Source organism: Sinohyriopsis cumingii, chromosome 6 (assembly GCF_028554795.1).
Source record: "Sinohyriopsis cumingii isolate HCF-2022 chromosome 6, ASM2855479v2, whole genome shotgun sequence".
Lineage (NCBI taxonomy): Eukaryota > Metazoa > Mollusca > Bivalvia > Unionida > Unionidae > Sinohyriopsis > Sinohyriopsis cumingii.
Window position 1 is genome coordinate 75656241 of NC_142966.1, and position 24063 is coordinate 75680303.

Below are 24063 nucleotides of genomic sequence, written 5' to 3' on the forward strand. Positions count from 1 at the left end.
AAGGGTCGTCTTGTACAAAGTCCAGATCTTCTTCGTAATTGACCAAGATCAAATCCTCTCGAACGACGTCCACGTGTTTCATGTATTTGGTTTTGTCGTGAATCATCTGGAAGTAGTGGGAAGGTTCTGTCAAATATTCCGTCTTGGGTCAACACGGTCGTTGTGCCATTTTACCCCACAAGCAATTTAACATCACTTTGGCAAACGATCGCCTGCCTTCGTTTTTCTCGATGTGGTCTAAAGAGACGCCTTCTTGTTCATAGTATTTCTCTTTGAATTGTATTTGGTCTTCGGGAGTGTGACACCAGGACGGATAGCCGCTGGCTTCTTGCTTCAGTTTCAAAAAGTCATCGACGTAGTCGGCGAAAATGCCTTTCTTACTGGGGTCACCCTTGTGGTATTGCTGTGTCTTGGGAAAGTGGCAAATTTCGTACACTTCTAACAGTTGGTATCCCATGTCCAGAGCTTTGAACAATTCTACGCTGACCCAGGTTCCCGTCAAGGCACGTTCTTCCTGGGTGTGCTGACAAGGCTGATCTTGTTTGCACGTTTCGGCACAAGTACGGCACAAGGGAAACATCAGTTTGCCTTGACAATGGTGAGGTAAGACGGGATTGTATAGGTTCGTGGGAGGTAAAACTTTGCACTTGATCAAGCCTTCGTATTGTCGAATGTTGACCAGGTCGATGTGTTCCGTTAACAATTGCGGGTGCCCTACAGGAAAGCGACAATATTTGCACACGTAGGGATACAGCGAACACATGTCCAAGTATTTGATTTCTTCTCCTTTCTCTTCGTCGGCTTGGTACAGCAAACAGGTGGCATTGGTCCTTCCTCCGTACAAACTATCCCTCGGGTTTAGCGGGTCGATGAACTGGTAACTTTCCACGAGACGTTTAAACTCGGGATCGGTTTTCATACGGTGATCGTACTCGTGTTCCTACATTTCCACCACTTGGTATCCTTCCTGTTCCAACTTTAGACGCCGGTGACATGTGTCCTGGTACAAGTCTTCCATGGTTCGTTGTAAAAACTGATTTTTAGTGCTACGGTCAGGGTAAAAGACGGGACATCCGTGAAATAAGCAAGCGTTAAACTCGTACACGATCTTGGGGTTTTCTAAGTCCCAGCCATCGACCGAATACGTTCCGATGGTCTTTTCACCCCCTCCGTTGCGGGCATGCTGAATCCACTTGTCTTCCTTGTCGCACAAGTAATGTAACCAACGTAGGGCTTTGACCGAGTATTGACGTTTGACAAAGTGGGTCGTTTGAGGGCTGATGACAGCCACGGTGTTTTCAGGCATGAATCGTTGTCGATATACTAAGGAACACGCTTTGGCAATGGTGCAAGCTTCTTTCAAAGGATCGACCCCTCCGTGTTCCATGAACAGTTCTCGAAATTTTCCACAGCAACGCCGTAAAATGTCCACGTCGGAACGACAATACTTTAGCATTTCTTCCTGAAAGTCGAAAGGGTCGGAGGCGTGAGCCTGGTACCAAGCGTAGAAAGCTTCTCGTTGTTCGGTACGCATGTTGTCGGGGTCGTAATAGTGAGCCTCAGGTAAATGGGGTAGAACGGCGTGTTGATTGGCTTCCGTATTGAAAAAGTGTGGAAATTACCCTTTAGCAATTTCTGTCATTCCAAACGTTTTAGGCATTCGACTCAAAGGCATGGCCAAATAGCTCATCGAATCTTTAAACTGTACTTGTCCCACTTGCATGAAAATGATTTTGGCTCCGTTCAAAGTCACTTTAGGACGCTCGGTGCCTTGTTCCGTATAGTATCTCAAAAGAAACTGTCCATCGTATCCGGAGAAATTGTAAGCCATCACCGTGGCATGACGATGACAATCTCCGTAACGTTCGATGTCCTCTTGGCTCCACGTCTTGTCGATGGGGTCTAAGACCCATTGGGCAAAATCGGCTAACGTGTTCGGTCCCCGAAAGATTTTTTTCACGCCCTCCAGGAATCTTGCTGCAGTGAGGGCAATGACTGAAGATAGGTTCTTGAATGCACTTCTCGCACGCTCGATGAGCCACGCAGAAATTAGGAATGTGAATGCCAGTCTCTTGCATGCATTCGAAATCGAAAAAGATGAAATTGCCTTTCTTCTTGTGACCGTCCTCTTTCTCTGGTGGGGGTTGGTATTTTTGCACGTAGCATTGGTGTTCCAAGTCCACGATGTGGTGACAAATGTGACATTTTTTCTTTCCTCGACATACGTGTGCCTTGGCATTATTAGCAAGTATACCTTGTCCACAGGTAGGGCACAATCTCAGCAGTTGACAAGCACATTTCTTCTGTGAACCTTGCGTCTTCAAATGTTGTTGGTAACAGTTAGGGCTGACAAACGTGCGCAGACAAGTTGAACAAGGCACTGGTCCTTCGCTCAGACAGGGTGAAGAGGCCAAACATCCTGGTCATTTCATTCCACAATGTTTGTGTTGCTCTCGATTGTTATAACCATAATCACATTTCTCACAATAATAAATATATCCCAGGAATCCGGTGATAGTGGTAATGGTATCGAAATGGTCATCGTGATAATAAACATGAATGTATTTTCCGTCCTTAAAATCTTGGCCTCGAAACAACAGAGGTCCGCGCACTTCTTGAGGGTGCACTTTCAAGGTGTATCGTGGAGCTAGGGCATCTTGCAATTTTTGCATCTCAGGAATGCCACAGGGTGTGTCTTTGGTCAGTCCGGCTTGTTGTAACAGGAGTTCTGCTTCATTTCGTTGTTTGGCTCGATCGGATCGTTGAATAGTTTTCCAGGTTCTTTTCCATTCTACCGTGTCGTTCTTGTTGGCATAGGTTCGTCCCACCACGATGGCACGGGCTAAACACATTTGGTCTTGAGGGTTGTTAATTCGGACGAGACGCTTATTGGTGTTGCGAAGGTCGTCCACCAATAGCATCTTTTTGCGTCCAGTCCCTTGAGGAGGAGAGACGTGGGTCATGTCCAGTGTGGCTTTTCCATCGGTGATGTCAAACTGATCATTAGATTGTTGTACGTGTTGAATCTTGTCCATGACTTTGGAAGCGGTCAATTCTGCAGGGGTGCTAAACTCAATCCAAACAGGGGATTTCAAACCGTCGTGTTGTATGGAAAGTCTCAAGCGATCGTCTTCTTTGGGTTGACATTGTTGCTTGAGTGTGGTGAGCAAAGAATCCCACACCCCAGTGATGAACACTTCTGCTTTCTCTAACGGTACTTCAGACTTGAAATCTTTAAACTTCACTGTGTATTTGTAAGCCGTGGTTCTAAACTTTCTAGAGGAGCGCTTTTCGGTCTCTCGAATGGAATAGTATTTTTCAGGGTTGACTAAGGGTGGTGAACTTGGTTTAGAGGTTTCAAATTCTGGTTCACTCATGTCCTCTTCAAAATCACTGGCATGAATTTGTGCCAAGATTTCAGCCCTGGTACGAGGCGATAGATCACGTTTCTGCCTCTTACTTTGTTCTTCTTTCTTCTCGAATGAATAGGATCGTTTCATCTTGAGTGCAAAACGTCAAATGACTCAAGTTTAAACACCATAGACTAATTTGTAGTCATGGCAGACCAGCGTATATAAAAGGGTGTGTGTCTTGTCCTTTCACTATTCATTTCACTCTCAAGCCGAGCACAACGCTGGAAGCCAAATCGAACGTTTCGTCAGAGCTTTGCGAGGGGTCATTAGAAAATTCTCTTCAGACCAGCCCACGGACTACTCTCCTTCTTTCGAGATAAAAGTCAAGATACTTGCTATATCTGTCAGAAGAAAGGGCATTGGTCTTCAGAGTGTCCAGACCGTCAAAAAAGAAAAAAAAACAGGGGCTAAAAAAGACAAAAGTAAAGATACCTGTTATTATTGTAAAGAAAAAGGACATTGGTCTCCAGATTGCCCAAAAAAGAAACAAGAGGAATCAGAAGAAAAGAGGAATTCTTCAGAAGAAGAGAGGGATTCTTCAGAGGAAGAGAGGGATTCTTCAGAGGAAGGGAGGGATTCTTCAGAGGAAGAGAGGGATTCTTCTGAGGAAGAAAGAAGACAGGTGAAGAAAAAGAAACAGGAGAAGAAAAGAAGAGAAGAAAGCGAGGAAGAAGAGGAAAAGAGTATGACGTTGAAGAAATTAAAAAAAACAGAGAGACTAAACAAGGAGAAAGAAGAAGTGAATGAACTTTTAATTAAAGTGTTCTGTTGTGAATTGTGAATTGGATTGTAACAATGGAAAAAAGAATAAATTAATTATACAAGGTAAGTGTCTTTGAGTTTTGATTTTAAAATAAGAAGCTACACTCACGCACTCATACACAGACACGTACTATAAGGGTAAAATGGGTGGGGTTTTTTTTGAGTTATTGGCAAAATGAAAAGGCTATCTCTTTTCGAGAAATATGGGTGGCCCTGAAAAGGACCTTTTATTGGTGTAGGGGTGAGCTTAACCAATCAACTTTAACTGCCTTAAGCCTTTGCCACGGCCAAGGCCTACTTCTGGACTGCGTAATGTTGATGATGATGATTGGGTTGAAATCACTAAGGGTGGTACGGTAGGCTTAGTCACAGGGTTGACGTGTTTAGCTCGGGAAGGTCGTATTCTCTTCGGTCGTAATAAAGAAGTCTGATACATTTGTTTCAGACTTCTTAACTCCGCTAAAATGTCCAACAGTACCGTAACCGTTTAATTTTCACCCTCTTGTTTCTTTGCTGCTACTTCTTCTTGCTGTTGTTGCTGTTGTTTTTTTCTTACCTCTTCTTCTTCTTGCTGATGTTGCTGTAGGAGAAAAGCTTGTTCCGCTTCCTTTTGTCGTTGTACAAATTTCTCCAATTCTTCTTTCTGTCTCTGTCTAAAATTCTCCACTTGCGGTAATGAAGAAGGTAACGAAGATTCCGGAACAAATTCTTGCGAGGTAAGAAAATCCACAAAATCCCAATGTACCTCTTCTGAAAGTAAGTCCGGGTTCCCTTGGGCGGTCTCCCCTGCTGGTGCACCCCAATGGATCGTTTTCTGAGTTTCCGTCATGTTGAATCACTGTCGCATAGATTGACTGCACACAAGCGCTAGCAAATCTATATAGACCACGTGACGTCACAGACTGCTCTCTTCGGATTGGATGCGGGCTGACTGAATTTTGTAACGCGTGTTCGGATTGGTGAATGAACTCAATCCGTTTCAATCCTTCCTCTACCTATAAATAAGCGCAGTTCACTGCATTGATTCACCTGTTCTCGTCGCTTCAAGATGTGGACCACAGTCGAATCATCCACCCTTGTGTCTTCCATGATGTTTAGGACGGACATGCTCTTGTATGTCCGGTCCAAGTGGACCGTTGTCGACAAGTCAGACACCAGTCTGTAGATGCGAAGAGTGTACGTAGAAAGACAAGGTTGCCTCAAGAGGACACTGATTTATGGCCCTCGAGTAAGACGCAGCTTGAGGACAAGAAGATGCCGCAGATGCCCTTTATGTTAATGGATACATTAACATAAACCCAAAGGACCTTTTCAGGGCCACCCATATTTCTCGAAAAGAGAATGACTTTTCAATTGCCTACCCCTTTTTTAAATTTAAAAAAAAATTTAAAAAATCCCATGTTCAATTCCCCTTATCCCTAGACAAGCCCAAACTCTACTCCCCCCATGTTAATTTCCCTTGTCGCTAGACAGACCCACACTATAGTTCCATGTTAAATTCCCCTTGTCGCTAGAGTGACCCATGATTTATTCCCATGTTAATTCCCCTTGTCGCTAAAGTGACCCACGATTTTTCTCCATGTTAAATTTCCATTGTCGCTAAAGTGACCCAGGGGTCTCTGTAATGCTAATTCCCATTGTCGCTAAAGTGACCCACTTCACTACTTCCCTGGTCACGGCCAGACATAAAACAACAGCGTGCAGTACACGCCTTAACACTACTGAAATACAGTACCAACATATGAGTGTCTGATGGGTCATTCCCACTCATACATACCTAAATGCAGCTAAGTAGCAGCGACTGAATAGGTTGAGTGTGTGTTGGGTCTATTCCCACTCGCCAACAAGCCCTCCATTCAGAGAGTTAGGAACTAATCATAGTCCCACTGCCTGACGGCTTCAATCAAACAGTGCCCCGTGAGCACATGCAATCATGGGGGAAGTGGCTCGAATTCCTTTCCCTAGGAGTAATCAAATAGCCTACCGTGTAGGCATAAAAGAGTTTTACATGCACGATTGTGCGAAAACAACTTAAATCTTAATTAACTAACTAATTAAACAAACATTTTTCAAATAACAAACTATTTTTGACAAGGTTGACAAGGTTGTGAAGTTACGCTAGACTTCCACTGATGGATGTCATTGGGTCATTGATGTAAACTACGTTTCCTAGCTAAAGACAAAATATAGCCATAATGGTCACAAAACCGTCGATCTACTTTGTCATCGTTTCTAGAAGAGTGACAATCAAAATAAGTCCCTAAATATTCTAAAGAATGTTCAAGACTGCGTTGATGAAGAAAATACAATATTGTCCACACACCATATAATTTGTGCCTTGTAATTTCACATTATTGAATCATGTTTTCTGAGCATTTCTTCTCTTAAAGTCAATGAAGTCGTCTTCCAATGTTGGCTATCCATACGAATCGAAATACTTCACACGACCAACACGGAGAAAGTAGACGGCTACCCAGTGGGTTCCTGGAAGATGACTATCGTCCGTATTGATGGCAATAGCTTCATGGTCTTGAGGTTTGCGATGAGGCAGTTCATATTTAGCACACACGACATGAATTTATGAAGCAGTGTACGAACTGTTGCTCAAAAGATAATAAAGTTCCCAGTTATCCATTTTTTTTTGTTTTGTTTTGTTGGTTTTTCTTCTTTGTTTGTCACAGGTAACGATAAGTCATCAATTCAATCCGAACCTTTTGCTAAAAATTTCTGACAAATAACCCTTTATTCGCTTTGTCTCCGCACTTTGAGCCAAGGGAGCTTCGATGTGATGGATCTCTAGAACAATCAATAGAGGAGAGGAATGATCGCGCAAGTCTTTATGCCACAGATACAACAATGCTTCTTCAGAGATGAGACTCCAAGCTTCGTCTAGTCGTCTAGATACTCAGCATCATACATTTATCGTATTGACTTTGACTGAGATTATCGTTTTGACATCCATATCAATCTTTCCTGACCAGTTCCGTAATGTTTTCTGATACGTGTTTGGCAAAACAGGAGACTAAATGTTGTTCTTCTTCTGGCCATCTGCACTTCATCACTATGTCCTCTTCGTCTTTGTCTTTGGGTTCTACATCCACGGTGTCCTCCCATTCCATTTCCATAAATTCTCTACCATTTAAAGAGGGATTACAGTCTTCCATTGCTTCTAAAAATATAGAATGACTTCTCTCAAACTGTTGATTTATATCGTATTGTCGAATTCGGCATACAAGATGACGTTCGCCGCGTGGTCTGGAGGTGGGTGTTGACAATGATATTCCACACGAATTTGGCCGGATTTCATAGGGTGGAAATGTCCGTCATCGCTGCCTTGGTCTGGAGTGATATCAAAAGACCACAAAGCCTAACCTCCTGCATATTTGTCGTACGTAAATCCGTGATTGATGTTAGTCCCTAACTGTCAGGTGTCATCGCACAGGCACAAGTACGATCTCAAGTAATTCTTCTGCTCAAAGTTAGGTTCGAATGGCCTGGTACACATGGTCTTGCCATCGAGACTGATTTTGATCTTGCTCACTTTGTAGTGTTTAAACTCGAAAGGATTTTAATTGTGAACTTCTTTGAAGGCTGAATTCTTGACGAGACCAATGATTAAACGTTTGGGCAACTGTCCAATGAACAGATGATCTTTGATCATGGATCGCTGTCCAGCCGAAATGATGAAAGTTTTCACTTCTACGCGTCGTATCGGATACTTGGCGGTCGTTCTGCTCAAATTGTGTCTGATGTCGTTTCTCACTTTAGGTAACACTTCCACACGTCTCACGTAGAGTCTGGCTCATTTGATTTTGGTTTTGTATTCGGCAGCATCCGCCATCAAATGGAAAGCGGTACTGCTGAGATTACGTCTCAGGCGGACATCCACACCCTTCAGCAAACACCTTTCTTGTAACAACATGTCCAAATGCAAACGATCCATCAGTTCTAAAATACGTCCTTGCATAATTTTCTTTCGACGTTCGTTAAAGCCCACATTGTGAAGAATATCAGCTGTTGTCAGGGCTGTGTCGTAAAACTTGTTCTCACCCGCTGTGCCAGGTTTCCATACCACGCAAGTATCGAGATGAGTGTTCTTGGATTCTTTTCCGTAGGTCAAGAGATTTTCCAGGTAGGCTCGGAAAGGGTAAGTATCCATGCTGCTGCTGACTAGTACAAATCCACTCCACTGAACAAGGAAAGCATAAAATTGTTGACGTGAGCTACTCTAGAATCAGCTCTTGTATTGTCGTTTCGATTACTTTGACTTTCAAGTACAAGTAACTGCTATTCAGATCGATGTAATCTTCGGGCTGTCTATTGATTTCAAACTCAGTGGGAGCTCAATCCGTCAAAGAGGAGACGGGATGAAATTCGACCCATTGGGATTCTTGCATTGTCATCAAAGTGGGCGGCATGGCAAACAGATCCAGTTCCGACTTGGAACAGGCACAAGACTCTCGGTGCATTATTTTCTTTCTTTCTTTCTCTATGATTTTTTAAATAATAGAAAACGTATAAGTCTTGGACGGTTCTTCTTTTCTTAGTCTTTCTAGCTTTATGAGTGTGAAGTCCTCAAAAAGGGTGTTTTCGTCGTCTCTTTGTGTCTCGCTCTTGCTTTGGCGTCAGTGAAGCAGGAAGTCCTGACTCAGCAGCGTCCGGGGCATTTGTAGGAGTTTCCGGCCGAGCCAAAATGTCATTGCCCGTTGGAAACAAGATAGTTTTGCCTGCTCTCAAGACAGCTTCTTTAGGGTTTTGATTGTCGATGATGACGTTTTAAAGAAAGTCTTTGTTTTGCGTCATCTCGACATGTTTCAAGTCATGCAATTCTCGTGTCACCATCGGTTTAAAAACAGGAGGCGCAGAACTAAAGGCCTCTCCTAAACCATGTCCTTCGTGTCGAGCGTCGCCTCGGTACACAGGATACAGGACCCACGAGTCGTTAGAGAATCTTTTTCGAAAATGGAGTTTCACCGTGCCTTTCCCTTTGGTGAATGCAATATTTTGTCCCAGATCTCCTTTTATAGCAATGTTGACAGTGTCGAAAGAGTTACCGACGGGAAAATAATGAGGATGTACAAATTTGCGGTGAACGTGATAGGTGTTTCCACCTTCTTCGTCAGCGTTCGTGGCAGAATCCACTGTGATAGGAATGACATACTGTATCCGTACGGAGGTGTGCCCCACCACATCGGAGTATACAAACATCAAATTCAGTCTTTGATTCAGTTCTACCGGGAGTCTAAAATACTTCGCAAAATCCAGGTTGTTGGTAATGGTTGGCATGGGTTCACCTTACTTAATCATGTTGACCATCCCAATATGTAATACAAATCAGGACAAAATCTAATGCCCAATATTTTGTCATCTGAAAGTTTTATCAGTAGGTGACGAGCTACGTCATGGTTCTCGAGGGTGACATTTTTTGTCCAAACATGGCATTGAGTTTGGTTGCAATCGTGCTCACCAGTTGTTGAACACTATTATAATAGCCTGCAAGAATATGAAACCGATATGTGTACCATTTAAATTGGGCAGTCGGTGTATCTTCCTTAGCGTTAGTTGCAGTTGCAACATATTTGTGAATGTTCAAGTAATTTTGCACTTGTTCTTCATAAACTTCGACCTCAAATTTGTTTTGATTTTCGATGATATTTAGGATTTGTGTAGGGTGAATGATTTCCACCAAAGCCACTTCCCAATGAACTTCGTGATCCAATTGGATGGCCTGAGGTAATTTGACCGTGTAACAGCACAAAGTGTTGTGGGGAAACACCTCCATGGAACTATCACTGGGGAATGTTAAGGAAACTTGGTTATTGTTGTTCATAATTCCAGGGTTCTGCTGTCCGATGGGTCACTTGAAGTCAGAGGAGTGTATAAAAGAGGCTTATTTTGGTGGTTGTTGTTTTTGGAGTGGTGACTGACGTTGGACTGAAGGCTCCCGTTGTTTCCGTTCGAGGAGTATTTCAGAGAAATATTGGGAAGAAGGTAACCTATTCAACTGCCTAGTAAAATGGTACACAAAATTTTGTCTCCTTGTTCAAACTCAAATTGACAATGGACGCACCGTTGACATAATACACCACAGAGATTTGGCAGAAAAAGACGATTCGTGTTTTAGGCACACGTTTTCCATACCACACCCACAAGGGTTGCTTTTGTAGATCTTGCAGAGTAAACCTGGGTGAAGGAGTGGTTACTGTGGTGGTAGCGGTTGATCTTGTGCTGAAGGGCATGATGGTTACTTCTTTTTATAGTCGATGACTTGTGAAGCGTCGACCCAGGAATCAAAACTGGGAGGATATCCTTTCCAACGTACTTGGACTTCTTTGACACGTCGTTTTCCAACTTTTCGGGTTCTTCGTTCGAGAATGCTTTCGATGTTGTACACTTCGTCTTCTTTTTTGGTCACGCGTTGTAACTCGGGCAAGTAAAACGTTCCCTTTAACACTTCCCCGTTCATGTCTTCCAATTTATAAACGGCAGAATGACGGCCACGCACTCGTCCAGTGACACGAAACAATTCAGTGGTCCAGTTGGGTAAGTAACCTTTGTCGAAAGTACATTTGGTTTGCTAATGCGCACCCAATCTTCTGCTACCAACACTCCACCATTTTTGTGGACAGCCACCGTCGGTGACATACTGAACAAGCGCACAAAAACAGTCACTTCGTTGTCGGGAGTCACTTCATGGGGGTACGTCCGATGCTTCGATGATAATATTGGTTGTACGCTTGGACTAGGTGCGGTAAGATGTCAATGTACTTGAGACTGTGTTGATGCCCAACATATTTCAACATGCGTTCTTATAAAGTGGGTTGAAAAAGTTCCACGATGCTGGCTTTGGTTTCGGGATGCTCGGTGGTGCAAAAATGAATGTCTCGTTTCTTTTATTCTTTTTGGAAATCTTGGTTCAGACATTCGGTGCCTTTGTCGGTTTCCCATCGAATAGGGTGACGACCAGTTTGTTTCAACACCAGCTTGAGGGCTCGCACTAACTCACTGCTCGATTTGAAGGTCAATGGCACGACCCGGGCAAATTAGGAAAAGACGTCGATGACACCAAACCAATATTTGTAGCCCCGATTGGTAGGTGGCCAAATGAGAGACATCGAGTAAATCGGCTTTCCATTGATGATTGATGACCTCCACTCGGGTGCAACTTCTGGGAAATTTTCGTCGAGTGGGCTTGTGTAAAGTGTACGTGGCTTGTTCTTGTAACCATTGTTGCACTTGAGGTACACGGAGACTTTTCAGACGGGTTTTGGCAGCACGATACAATTTCTGAACTCCCCGTAACCTACAGGATGGGATTGATCGTAGTAAATCCTGGCTAACACCTCCATTTTTTAATAAGTCACCCACCCTTTGCTGATGGTACTTTGGATGTGGCGAGATGGTGGTTTGGCAACGGCTTTACGTGTCAAATGTGCCACAGGAGTATAACTCGAGGTTAGTGGTGGCAGTGGGGGTGGTAATGCCATGACTTTGGTCTTCTTTTCTTTTTTCACTTCTGGTTTCCCATCTTTGTTTTTGAATTCAATCTTACTAGGAATTTGAGCAGCTGACGGTGATGGAAAAACGTCTCGTACTTCTTCCTCAGGCATGGGGGAGGGCTGCCTCTGTTTTGACCTCTGGAAGTGGTGTTGATGATGACCATTTCAACAGGGTCTTAAAATCTTTCAGAGTTGGTAGATCTGTTTCGTCTATAGCCTTTTGGTGAAAGAGTCGCAGTCGTTACAACAGTTGACCGTACCTTTGCAATTCTTCCGTTTCGGACAAATCGCTAAGATCCATTAATATTTGCAATTCGTTATGTAACTGGGACATCTCGGTCAAATGAGGATTGGGAGGCAAATGCGGGGTCCGTTGTTCTTGCCAACAATGCAATTCCATCCATCTTTTCTAAAGCATTAAATTCAGTTTTCGTCCTTCCATCGGATTTCAATGGTCACCTCTGAGATTTTTAACTCCAGATGTCCCCTTTATCGTATTGGTCCTTTTTATCTTGCTCCCATGAGTCCTGCAAGCATTGTTCCCAATATTCCTTTCAGCAACGGTCCTAACAATATCTTCTTTTAACGGATTGGTATTGTCTTCTTGATCATTTGCCGAAGAATGTGTCGATACTTGAATAAGCATTCTTTCTGATGTGGAGACAACATTCACACACGGTATTGACAATGTCCTTGGAGGATGTTTGAATGATTTGTTTCCGCATGGGTGGAGGGTCTTTGGACAGAACGGTCAACTCGTTCCAATGTTTGTCTAAACAAGGATGAAGTCCTTTCCTTTTCTTTCCTTTGGGGTTAAAAGAGGGGTGGCTTCTGGGTGTGTGTGTGTGTGACATCTCTGTTTGTTTCGGAGCACAATATCACTGATTCTCATTCTTTACCGCAGATCGTTTTTATACTGGAATGCGTCGCCACTGATTGTCTTTACGTTCTATCAACTTGTTGACGGACTAAATCGGGAGAGTTCTTGCTTGGATAAATCCGGTAAACTCTGTAACATGCCCGATCTCTCTTGGACTTTGATTTTGGGTGCATTACTTTGTGAGCAACTGAATCATCTGGAAGTTGTGGGAAAGTACTGTCAAATACTCCGTCTTGGATAAACACCGTCGCTGTGCCATTTTGCCCCACAAGCAATTCAACATCACTGTGGCAAACCATCGCCTTCCTTCGTTATTCTCCTCATGGTCTAAAATGATGCCTTTCCTGCTCCAAGTATTTCTCTTTGAATTTGTTTTGGTCTTCGGGAGTGTGTCACCAGGAAGGATAGCCACTGGCTTCTTGTTTCAGTTTCAGAAAGGTATCCACGTAGTCTGCGAAAATGCCTTTCTGAGTTTGGTCACCCTTGTGCTATTTTTCTGTCTCGGGAAAGAGGTAAATTTCGTACACTTCTTTCAGTTGGTATCCCAAGTCCAGAGCCTTAAACAATTCCACGCTGACCAACATTCCCGTCAAGGTGCGTTCCTTCTGGGTGTGCTGACAATGTCGGTCTTGGTTGCACGTTTCGGCACAAGTATAGCACAAGGGAAACATCAGTCTTCCTTGGCAAAGATAAGGTTAAACGGGATGGTACAAGTAAAACTTTACATTTAATCAATCCTTCGTATTGTCGAATGTTGTCTACCTCGATGTGTTCCATAAGCAATCGTTAGAACCGTGCTGAAAAATGACGATATTTGCACACGTAAGGATACTGGGAACACACGTCCAAGTATTTGATTTCTTCTCCTTTCTCTTCGTCAGCGTGGTACAGCAAACAAGAGGCATTTGTCCGTTCACCGTACAAACTGTCCCTCGGGTTCAGTGAGTCCACCAGTCTGTAACTTTCCACGATGCGTTTGAATATGTGATCGGTTTTAAAACGGTGATTGTACTCGTGTTACCAAATTTCCACCACTTGGTATCCTTGCTGTTCTAACTTCAAGCGTAGCTGACACGTGGTCTTGTACAAATCTTCCATGGTCCGTTGTAAAAACTGATTTTTAGTTTCACGTTGAAGTAGCAGAAGGGCCATCCGTGAAATAAGCATCCGTTAAACTCGTACACGATCTTGGAGTTTTCTAACTCCCAGCCATCGACCGAATACATTTCGATGGTCCTTTTTCCCCCTCCGTTGCTGGCATGTTGGATCCATTTGTCTTCCTTGTCGCACAAGTAATGTAGCCAATGCAGGGCTTTGACGGAGTATTGACGTTTGACAAAGTTCTTCGTTTGAGGACTTATGATAGCCAGGGTGTTTTGGGGCATACATCGTTGGAGGTACACTAAGGAACTCGCTTTGACAATGGTGTATGCCTCTTTCAAAGGATCGATCCCTCCGTGTTCCATGAATAATTCTCGAAATTTTCCACAGCAACGCCGTAAAAGGTTCTCGTCAGAAATACAACACTTTCACATCTCGTCATGAAAGTCGAAGGGGTTTGAGGCGTGAGTCTGGTACCAAGCGTAGAAAGCTTCTCGTTGTTCGGTACGCATGTTGTCAGGGTCGTAGTAGTGAGCCTCGGGTAAATGCGGTAGAACGGCGTGTTGACCGGCTTCGGTATTGAAAAAGTGCGGAAATAGCCTTTGGCAATTTCTGTCACTCCAAACGTTTTAGGCATTCGGATCAAAGGCATGGCCAAGTAACTCATCGAATCTTTAAACTTCACTTGTCCCACTTACATGTAAAATGATTATGACTCCGTTCAGAGTCACTTTCGGACGTTCGGTACTTTGTTCCGTATAACATCTGAGAAGAAATTGACCATTGTATCCCGAGAAATTGTGGGCCATCACCGTGGCATGGCGATGACAATCTCCGTAATGTTCGATGTCCTCTTTGCGCCAAGTCTCGTCGATGTGGTCTAAGATCCATTGGACGAAATCGGCTAGCGTGTTCGGTCCCGGAAATATTTTTTTCACGTCCTCCAGGAATCTTACTGCAATGAGGGCAATGACTAAAGATAGCTCTTGGATGCACTTCTCGCACGCTCGAAGAACCACGCAGAAATTAGGGATATGAATGCCGGTCTCTGCGTGCATTCGAAATCGAAAAAGATGTAATTCCATTTTTTTCTGGTCATCGTCTTACTCTTAGGGTTGGTATTTTTTTAATGTAGCATTTATGCTCCAAATCTACGTATGCCTCTTCCACAAGTAGGGCACAATCTCAGGAGCTGACAAGCACTTTTCTTCTGTGAACCTTTCGCCTTTAGATGTTGTTGGTAACAAGCAAGGCTGACAAGAGTACGCTGACAAGCTGGACAATGCACCCGTTCAGGCAGGGTTGAGAGGCCAAACATACCTCGCATTTTGATCCACAATGTTTGTGTTGCTATTGTTATTATCATAGTCACATTTCTCACATTATATATATATATATATATATATATATATATATATATATATATATATATATATATATATATATATATATATATATATATATATATATATATATATATATATATATATATATATATATCCCAGGAATGCGGTGATACTGGTAATGGCATCGAACTGTTCATTGTGTTGATAGACGTGAATGTATTTTCCGTCTTTGAAATATTTGCCTCGAAACAACAGAGGTCCACGCACTTCTTGAGGATGCACTTTCAAGGTGTAGCGTGGAGCCAAGACGTCTTGCAATTTGTGCATTTTAGGAATGCCACAGGGTGTGTCTTTGAATATCACCGCTTGCTGTGAGAAGCGTTCTGCTTCACTTCGTTGTTTGGCTTGGTTCGATTTTTGAATAGTTTTCCAGGCTCTTTTCCATTCTGCCGTGTCGTTATTGTCGGCATACGTTCACCCACCACGATGGCACGGGCTAAACACATCTGGTCTTGAGGGTTGTTAGTTTGGACAAGGCTTGTTTTGGTGCTACGAAGGTCGTCAACCAATAACACCTTTCTGCATATTGTCCATTGGGGAAGAGACACGTGGGTCATGAACAGCGTCGTTTTCCATCGGTGATTTGAAACTTGTCGATGGATTGTTGCACGTGTTGAATCTTGTTGATAACTTTGGAAGGTGTCAGTTCTGCCTTGCTGCTAAACTCCATCCAAACGGGGGACTTCAAACTATCGTGATGAATGGAAAGTCTCAAACCATCGTTTTCCTTGTCTTCACATTGCCGTTTCAGTGTGGTTAACAAAGAATCCCACACCTGAGTGATGAACCCCTCTGCTTTCTCCAATGGTACGTCGGACTTGAAATCTTTAAACTTCACCGTAAACGTGTAAGCCGTGGTTCTAAATTTTCTAGAGGAGCGCTTTTCCATCTCTTGAATGTAGTTGTACTTTTGAGTAGTTAATGGTAGACTTTGGTTATGTGTAGACTCTCTGGGTCTGGATTCTGGCTCACTCGTGTCACCTTTAAAATCACTGGCATGAATTTGATCCAAGACTTCAGCTACTGTGCGAGGCGATAAATCACGTTTCGGCCTCTTACTTTCTTTTCCTTTCTTCACAAAATGATGCGATCGTTTCATCTTGACTGAAAAAGTCAAATGAATACATTTTAAACGCCATGGGTCCCTATATTCATGGTCTTCCCTATATCAAGGGTCAGTGTCTTACCTCCCAGTAATCATTTTACTCTCAAACCGACCAGAACGATGGAAGAGCCCACACAGATCGAGCTTCTATTCAGAACTTTGTGAAGTGTCATACGAAAGTTTTCTTCAGACAAGCCGACGGACTACTCCCCATCAAGCCGAGATAAACGTCAAGATACTTGCTATATCAGTAAGAAGAAAGGGCATTGGGCTACAGAGTGTCCCGATCGTCAAGAAAGCAAGATAGGTTTCAGAAGAGACAAAAGGCAAGATAAGCATTATCATTGTCACGGGAACGGACATTGGTCTGTAAAATGCCTTAAAAAACAACAGGAGCAAGAGGAAGAGAGGGGTGCTGAACAGGAACAAGAGGTATCCTCCAAAAAGGAAGAACACATCAAAAATAGAAACAAGAGAAGAAACGAAGACGAGGAGAAAAAACCTGTGAAAGTGAGAAAATAAAATTAAAAAACAGGGAGAGTGAACAAAGACACAGAAGTGTTGAGCTGTGATTTTAATTGTACCAGAACAGGCCAGACAGAAAACGTAAGTGTCTCATGGTTTTGTTTGTTTGGAATATAGATCTACACTCACGCATTCATGGGGCAAAAAAAAAAGGATTTTGAGTTTTAATTGATTTTGGCAAAATGAATGCTATCTCTTTTCGAGAGCAGTGTGTGGCCCTGAAAAGGACCGTTCATTTTCAAAAAAACAAAAACAAACCCAAAACAAAAAAGAAAAAAAAAAGGGACGTAATGAGCTTTAACTGCTTTAAGCCTTTGCCACGGCCAATGCCTACTTCTGGACTTGTTTCTGTCAATGATTTGGTAGAAATCACAAGGGGTGGTATCTCAGGTGTAGCAACAGGGTTGGGCTGTTTGGCTTGGGAATGTCTTTTTCTCTTCGGTCGTAGTGAAGAAGTCTGATACATTTGTTTCAGGCTTCTTAAGTCTGCCAAAATATCTAAGAGTACCATCACCGTTTGACTTTCACTTTCCTCCTTCTCTCTTAGACCTTGCTTCTTCTCTGCTGCTTCCTCTTGTCGTTTCCTTCTTGCTTCTTCTTCTTCTCGCTGTTGTTGTTGAAGCAGAAAAGCTTGTTCTGCTTCTTTCTACAGTTGTAAAAATTTCTCCAATTCTTTTTTCTGTCTCTGTTTAAACTCCTTGACGTCTGGTAAAGAAGGAGAAGGTGGCGAAGGTTCTGTATCGGAACAAATTATTGCGAAGAAGAAACTAAATCCCAATTGAAATCGGTCTCTTCTGGAAGAAAGTCTGTGTTGACTTTGGTAGCCGCTGCTATAACATCGCTTCTCGTCTCCACTGCCGGTGCACCCCAATTCATCGTCTTCTTAGTTTCCGTCATGTTTAAAACCTTTGTCGAATTGGTTCACTGCGTACAGACGCTAGCGTATCTATATAGAGAATGTGACGTCACAGCCTGCTCTCTTCGGATTGGATGACAGAGTCGACACTGTGACTGAATTTTATAAAACGCGTGTTAGGATTGGTGAAAAAACTCAATCCGTTTCGATCCGCTCTTGCACTATAAATAACCACAGTTTCTTTTATTCCCTTCACCTGTTCTCGTCACAAGATGTGGAATAATGTTGAATCATCTACTCTCGTATCGTCAATGGTGTTACATATGGACATACCCAGGTATGTGAAATCATCATGGACAATCATCTGATACGAGGGTTTGGAAAAGAAGAATTTATGTGGAGAGACAAGGCTGTTTGAAGAGAGTCCTCATCTACGGTCCAGAAGTCAGAAGAAGTTTGAGAAGGAGAAGACCTATGCAATGGCATTTTTATGTTAACGGAATGATGTTAACATAATACCAAAGGCCTTTTTCAGGGCCAATCATATGCTTCTAAAAGATTCGCTTTCTTGCCTAACAATTTTGGAAGTCAATTTTATTGTTAAGGTATGATAGATTGATGTTCATCAGTCTGTGTCTGTCTGTCTGTCTGCCTGCCTGCCTGCCTGCCTGTCTGTCTGTCTGTATGTCTGTATGTATATATGTATGTATGCTTATGTGTATGTACTGATGTATGTATTATATATGGCTATGTCTACGTCTCTCCTGTATTTGTCTCTCCCTAGAATAGCGCATATTCAGGTCAGCCCCTTGCTACATTGTTGCCACTTTTCAGTACTGTGACGTCTCCTCACCTGTTCCATTCCTATTATCCTTATACAATAACTCCACTATCCTTTGTCGCTATACAGACCCAATATTCCCCATGTTAAATCCCCCTTGTCGCCAGACGTGCCCAAGGGGTCCGTAAAAATCTTGTTGCCAGACGTGCCCAGGGGGTCCGTAAAAACCTTGTCTCCAGACGTGCCCAGGACCTTTATGAATAGTGCCCCACTATACTACTAATCTTGTTTGATTTTACGATTGCATTCATATGCATCCCTCTTCGATTGATGTTTAAATTTTCTTCTTGAAATTTAATTTACGGCTATAATGTTTATTTTGTGAAAGTTTTTATCTCACAACGAATTATTCATGTCTCAAATTACTGAACACTTATACGTGAAAGAGTCCCAAGAACCTTACTTTAAATAGTTCGACAGGGACCATTTTACGAAACTACTCCATTCTACCACAAAGTCCCTTATAAATGACGCCCTGCACCTAATAATTTTCTAATTAGTCGTTTTGAGAAATAACTTTCCAACACCGACTTCCCCATTATCAAGCAAAGGCCATTAGAATCTAACAATAAAAACGGGTACGTAAATACAATGCACGTATTCCAAGTTTGTTATGGCCTTCTCAAATTCATGCATTTGTTTGGAGCACATTATGGACGGATTAGGGTTTTCTATATACTTTTAGCAAATAACAACGATTCATTGGTTATGTAAGTGAACTTACTTTATTTATTGACCAGAAACTATAGGTTATATTTTTCCACGATTAGCATAATTTAAGTTTTACACAAACGAAACCGGAATTAATGCACATTTACATCATGAAAATAAGATCTTTACCAAATTTCTTGACTTTTCATACTTACTTATAATCGTATTTTCTCTAGCTGGGTTAATAACATGAAATCATTAGATTTAGAAAAAATGCATCTTTGTTGAAACATTTATTCTATATTAATAAGGATCATAACCGAAACTCCACGATGTATGTCGCTTGAGTGATAATCAGTAACAGGTCTGGAAGGCATTACAAGCGGAGTCCTGAGTGGATTTAGAATTTAAACTAGAGGATATATTCCCATGTCGGCAATCCTGCACTGGTTGTTCTTGTTTCTGGCCATCCTAATATAGCCTTTTTCACCCCATCCTGTTCCCCAGCTGAAATAAGGAGAGGCATTAAGATCTTGTCTTTTTCTATACGCACAAAATTTATGTATGTCTAATTTTGATGAAACATATAGAATCCTTTCAAATTAATTTAAAAGTTCATGAGTTATTGATTGTTACTTGTATGATTAGACACAAAATACATTGCATTTTATACCAAATCCGACAATTATTCTTTGAAGTCCGACAATGGAAAAAAACCCAACAAATATTAACATATTGTACGCCGACTAGAGTGAATTAGAAGATTGGAAAATGTTCAAGGATTTGGTTTGCTTGGATGAGCCATATTTCACTGAAGATAAAATATCATATATCAGACCCCAATACGGTCTAGACTATTTTAACTGTTATATTTGCCGTTCATAAGAAGTGTGCATTTTATTAACAAATACTTTTGAATATGATATAGAATGTTGTAAATGAATTCTAATGGTAATTGGTTTGAATAAGATATCAAATAGATGAAAAGCGTTCGCTCTAGTTAAGATGTATAAGCCAAATTACACTGGACAACAAATTTTTACAAAAGTCATGTTACTGAAATAAAATTAGTCAATTCTTATCAATTTTTATGTGCTGAACACGAATATGACAGTCAAATTGCAAAATTGGCTCTAGTTTTTTTGTAATCTGCAAGAAATTAATGTTTACATAACGAAATGCATTCCAATAGTAAAAGGTCAACTGTAATAGCCTACCTATAAAAAATCAAGTCATTGACTACATCTTAGATTTCTTCGCCTGTCTCTTGTACAGCTGTTCGGGAGCATCTCTGAGGAGTGTCCAGCAGTAGTCAGCCAGCATTGTAGTGGACCATTTTCCCTGGTATCTTTGTTCCATTGTTGCGATATCTTGATGAAAACGTTCGCCGTGTTCATCACTAACAATACCACAGTTGCTAGGAAAGAAATCCAAATGGGAATGAAGGAAGTGAATCTTTAGAGACATATTGCAGCCAAGTTTCTTATACTTCATCAACATGTCTTCTACTAGTTCCTTATAGTTTTCTGCCCTAACATTTCCGAGGAAGTTTGTAGAAACTAGGCGAAAAGCATTCCATGCTTGTTTCGCGTCACCTTCCAGCAAGTTGTTGAACCGGTCATCTTTGAAAAGCTCTCGAATCTGAGGACCCACAAAAACTCCCTCTTTAATCTTTGCTTCGCTGAGTCGAGGTAATTTTTCATGCAGGTATCGGAATGCTGGCAAAGTCCGGTCAATGGCTTTCACGAAGTTCTTCATCAAACCTAGTTTGATGTGAAGGGGTGGTAGCAAGATTTTCTGAGCCTCAACCAGAGCTGGGTGTTGGATATTCTTCTCTCCAATGGCTACATTCTGCCTGTGAGTCCATTCCTTCCTCATGTAGTGCATTTCCCTTGCTCGGCTATCCCACTCGCATAAGAAACACATGTATTTTGTATATCCTTGCTGCAGTCCCATTAAAAGGGCAACTACCTTCAAATCACCACAGAGGTGCCAGCTGTACTTGTTATACTCAATGGAATTCAGTAGCTGCCTTAAGTTATCGTATGTCTCTTTCATGTGGACAGCATACGCTACTGGAATAGATGGAAGAATGTTTCCATTGTGCAAAAGCACAGCCTTGAGACTCAGTTTCGAAGAGTCCACAAATAGTCTCCATTCTTGTGGGTCATGAGTGATTTTTAAAGCATTCATGAGGCCCTCAATATCGGAACAGAATATCAGATTACTTTCCTTTCTGAAGAAAGGCTCCAATTGCTGGTGGCGCTTTCGATATGCAGTAATTGTGACATCTTCTTCTAGAAGATTCCATTGTTGGAGTCTTGATCCTAGCAATTCTGCCTTGTTCTTTGATAAGTCCAAATCACGAATCAGGTCATTTAGTTCTTCCTGTGTTATTCTGTGTGGGGTTGATGATGCACCACAGTGAAAATCTGGATCACTGCATGCTGATGGACCAGGAGAAGAACAGGTCGACTCACCTTTGTCTTCGTCAGATGAATCAAGAGAATATTCTGCTGGAGGTTCTGGAATAGGAAGTCCCTCACCATGTGGAACTGGTCTCAATGCAGACGGAATGTTTGGGTAGACTATTCTCGACTTCTTTCGCTTCGTTATTCCGCCGGAAAGAGGAGGAACCAAGCAGAAGTAACAGTCATTTAGGTGGTTGCTTGGCTCTCTCCACACCATTGGGACTGCAAACGGCATTGATGACCTTTTGCAATTCAACCACTGTGAAAGCTGTGTTGTACATGTAGCACAGCATATATGCGGAGCCCAAGGCTTGTCTTGGTCACCAACCTTGCATCCGAAGTAAAGATGATATGCCTTCTTCACTTGAGAATTGATACTTTTCTTCTGGTTGGCAAATGTCACTTCCCCACAAATATAGCAAAAATTGTCCGCGGTATTAACACACTTTCGAGGCATTACTGTTCTTTATTGTACGTAAATGGATAAAATAATAAGTTTTATGTAACAGTAGCTTGAACTGTCTCGCACAACGTCTAAAATATTTTAAATGCTGAACCTATCTGATTGGGCTTTATATAGTACACTGCTTACGTCAGCTTCAGCAGCCGCCTGGCATTAGTATAATAGGCCTACACATGTATAGTACACTGCTGACGTCAACTTACTTCAGCAGCCGCATGGCATTAGTATTGCATTGCATCAGAAAATGATGCAATCAACTGTGGATGATGTGAGCATGATGGTATTATGCAATGTTACATCATTATTCCGGATGTTGCTGCAGTCCTACTGGAGAAATTTACACAGTGAAACATAGAAAATGAGGTATATGAATATCTTCAAAACGAGAGCCAATACAAATTTTTCACGGTTATATTCGTGTTCGGCACACCAAAATACTACAGATTAGGGCCTTTTCAAGTCAGTAATGATTTCACTGTTGACCAGTGTTATGATAGTGCTTGAAACTGGCCTGAAACTAAACTGGCCTGAAACTAAATAGTATTAAGACAGAAGCAGTTTTAATAGCACATTAGAAATATGGTACACAATCATTGCATTAATGGCTCAGTCTATTGTCGGTGAATGAATTTACCATAATGTGTATTAGGTGTGTCTGTGTGTGATTTGGATTTTTAACGTAGCTTTAACAAGTTATCAGTCATATCGCTACAATGTCTGCAGTGTCACAGTTTATAGTGATGTCTTGCACTGGGGCATCATGCCACAGACATGATGCATGATGTCCCACCCAGTCACATTATCCTGACACCAGGACGACCAGTCCTAACACTAACCTCTTAATTCTGAGCGCCAAGCGCCAAGCGAGGCAGCTGTTAGTACTGTTTTTGTAAGTCTTTCGTATGACTCGGCTGAGGAACCTACGACCTCCCACATCCGAGGCGGACGCTCTAACCACTAGGCCAAGTGAGCGATCTGTGTATTAGGTACTCAGTCGACATGAGTACAAAGGTAAAGTTCAATTTGTGAAAGTCAAACTCACAAGATAAAGAAACTTTTGAAGGATCTGAGAAAACGAAAGTCAAACGAAATTATTAAAATTACACTTTTGGAACCTTCAAAGATTCCACAATTAAGCCAGTTGTTCGTGTCCTTGCCAAACCTCATGCAAGATTTTATTAGCGCATTAATTTAATGTCGTATTCAGCACATTCATGTGGAAGAGAAGGATAGATTGAATTGAAAGAGATATTCTGCTTCATATCTTTCACAAGGATGGATTCGCCATGATTGATTAAAACAACCATTAGTTTTTTTTAAAAAATAAAGTAATCTGGATTCCTAAACGTCTTATAACTAGAAAAAATGTCTTGTTTGAATACGAAGTATGCGATGTTAAAACCATTGACATATTACGAGATAAGTATGTATATAACAAGACACACGGTACTAATGATATGGAAAAATGGGAACCAGCCTAGAAATAGGTGAACCTAAAATAGAGCATATATGGGTTTTGCTGACCAGGATTGGTTAATAATGTAAATTATGTTGTAGGAAAAAGAATCTTTTGAGAGCTTATCCTAGTTGTAAGTGAAAAAAATAGAGACATTGTTTTATTGATGGAATTTCAATCATTTAACAGTCTTGAGTTTGGAACACTCATTACTAAAATTAGCACCTGACTATTTGGTGCGGAATTGAAAGCACGTGTTTCACCAGCAGGTCCAGGAAATGCCGCTGCTCATATCCTTTCCTCTACAGAGAAGCTGCAATCCAGGTTTCATCTATACTGATAAATATATGTTTGATCATGAGCACTAAAAACTTTTAAGTTATTTAATTTTTTTATATCACAGTGTTTGCATAGGTTTACTATGAGATAGTAAATCTACAAAAGGTGCTCAAGAAACAAATTAGTACCGTGAGTCCTATAGTATCCAAGTGCACGATAAACAGGTTTTGATGTGTGTTTTTTTGGCTTGGAAACTTTCAGTGGAAATAAATATACTTCAACCAGGCAAAGATCTTATCTTATGAAAATGAACTTGTGGATGAATTTGCTAAAAAACGGTAATTAACGTACACAT

The 24063-nt window shown here is 41.7% G+C and overlaps 1 protein-coding gene across 4 annotated transcripts in view; it reads right to left on the bottom strand.

Moving 5' to 3' along the window:
* LOC149797233 (digestive cysteine proteinase 1-like) overlaps positions 1-24063 on the bottom strand; it is a 109513-nt gene that overhangs the window by 61140 nt on the left and 24310 nt on the right. For 3 of the 4 annotated variants that reach the window (XM_089961930.1, XM_089961933.1, XM_089961932.1), the window contains exon 9: positions 19095-19546. The exons of the other annotated variant lie outside the window; for it this stretch is intronic. In XM_089961930.1, coding sequence (XP_089818056.1) covers positions 19447-19546 — 100 coding nt within the window. In that variant the 3' untranslated portion in view covers positions 19095-19446. Of the gene's footprint in view, positions 1-19094; positions 19547-24063 lie in introns of those variants that run through there. 4 annotated transcript variants of the gene reach the window in all.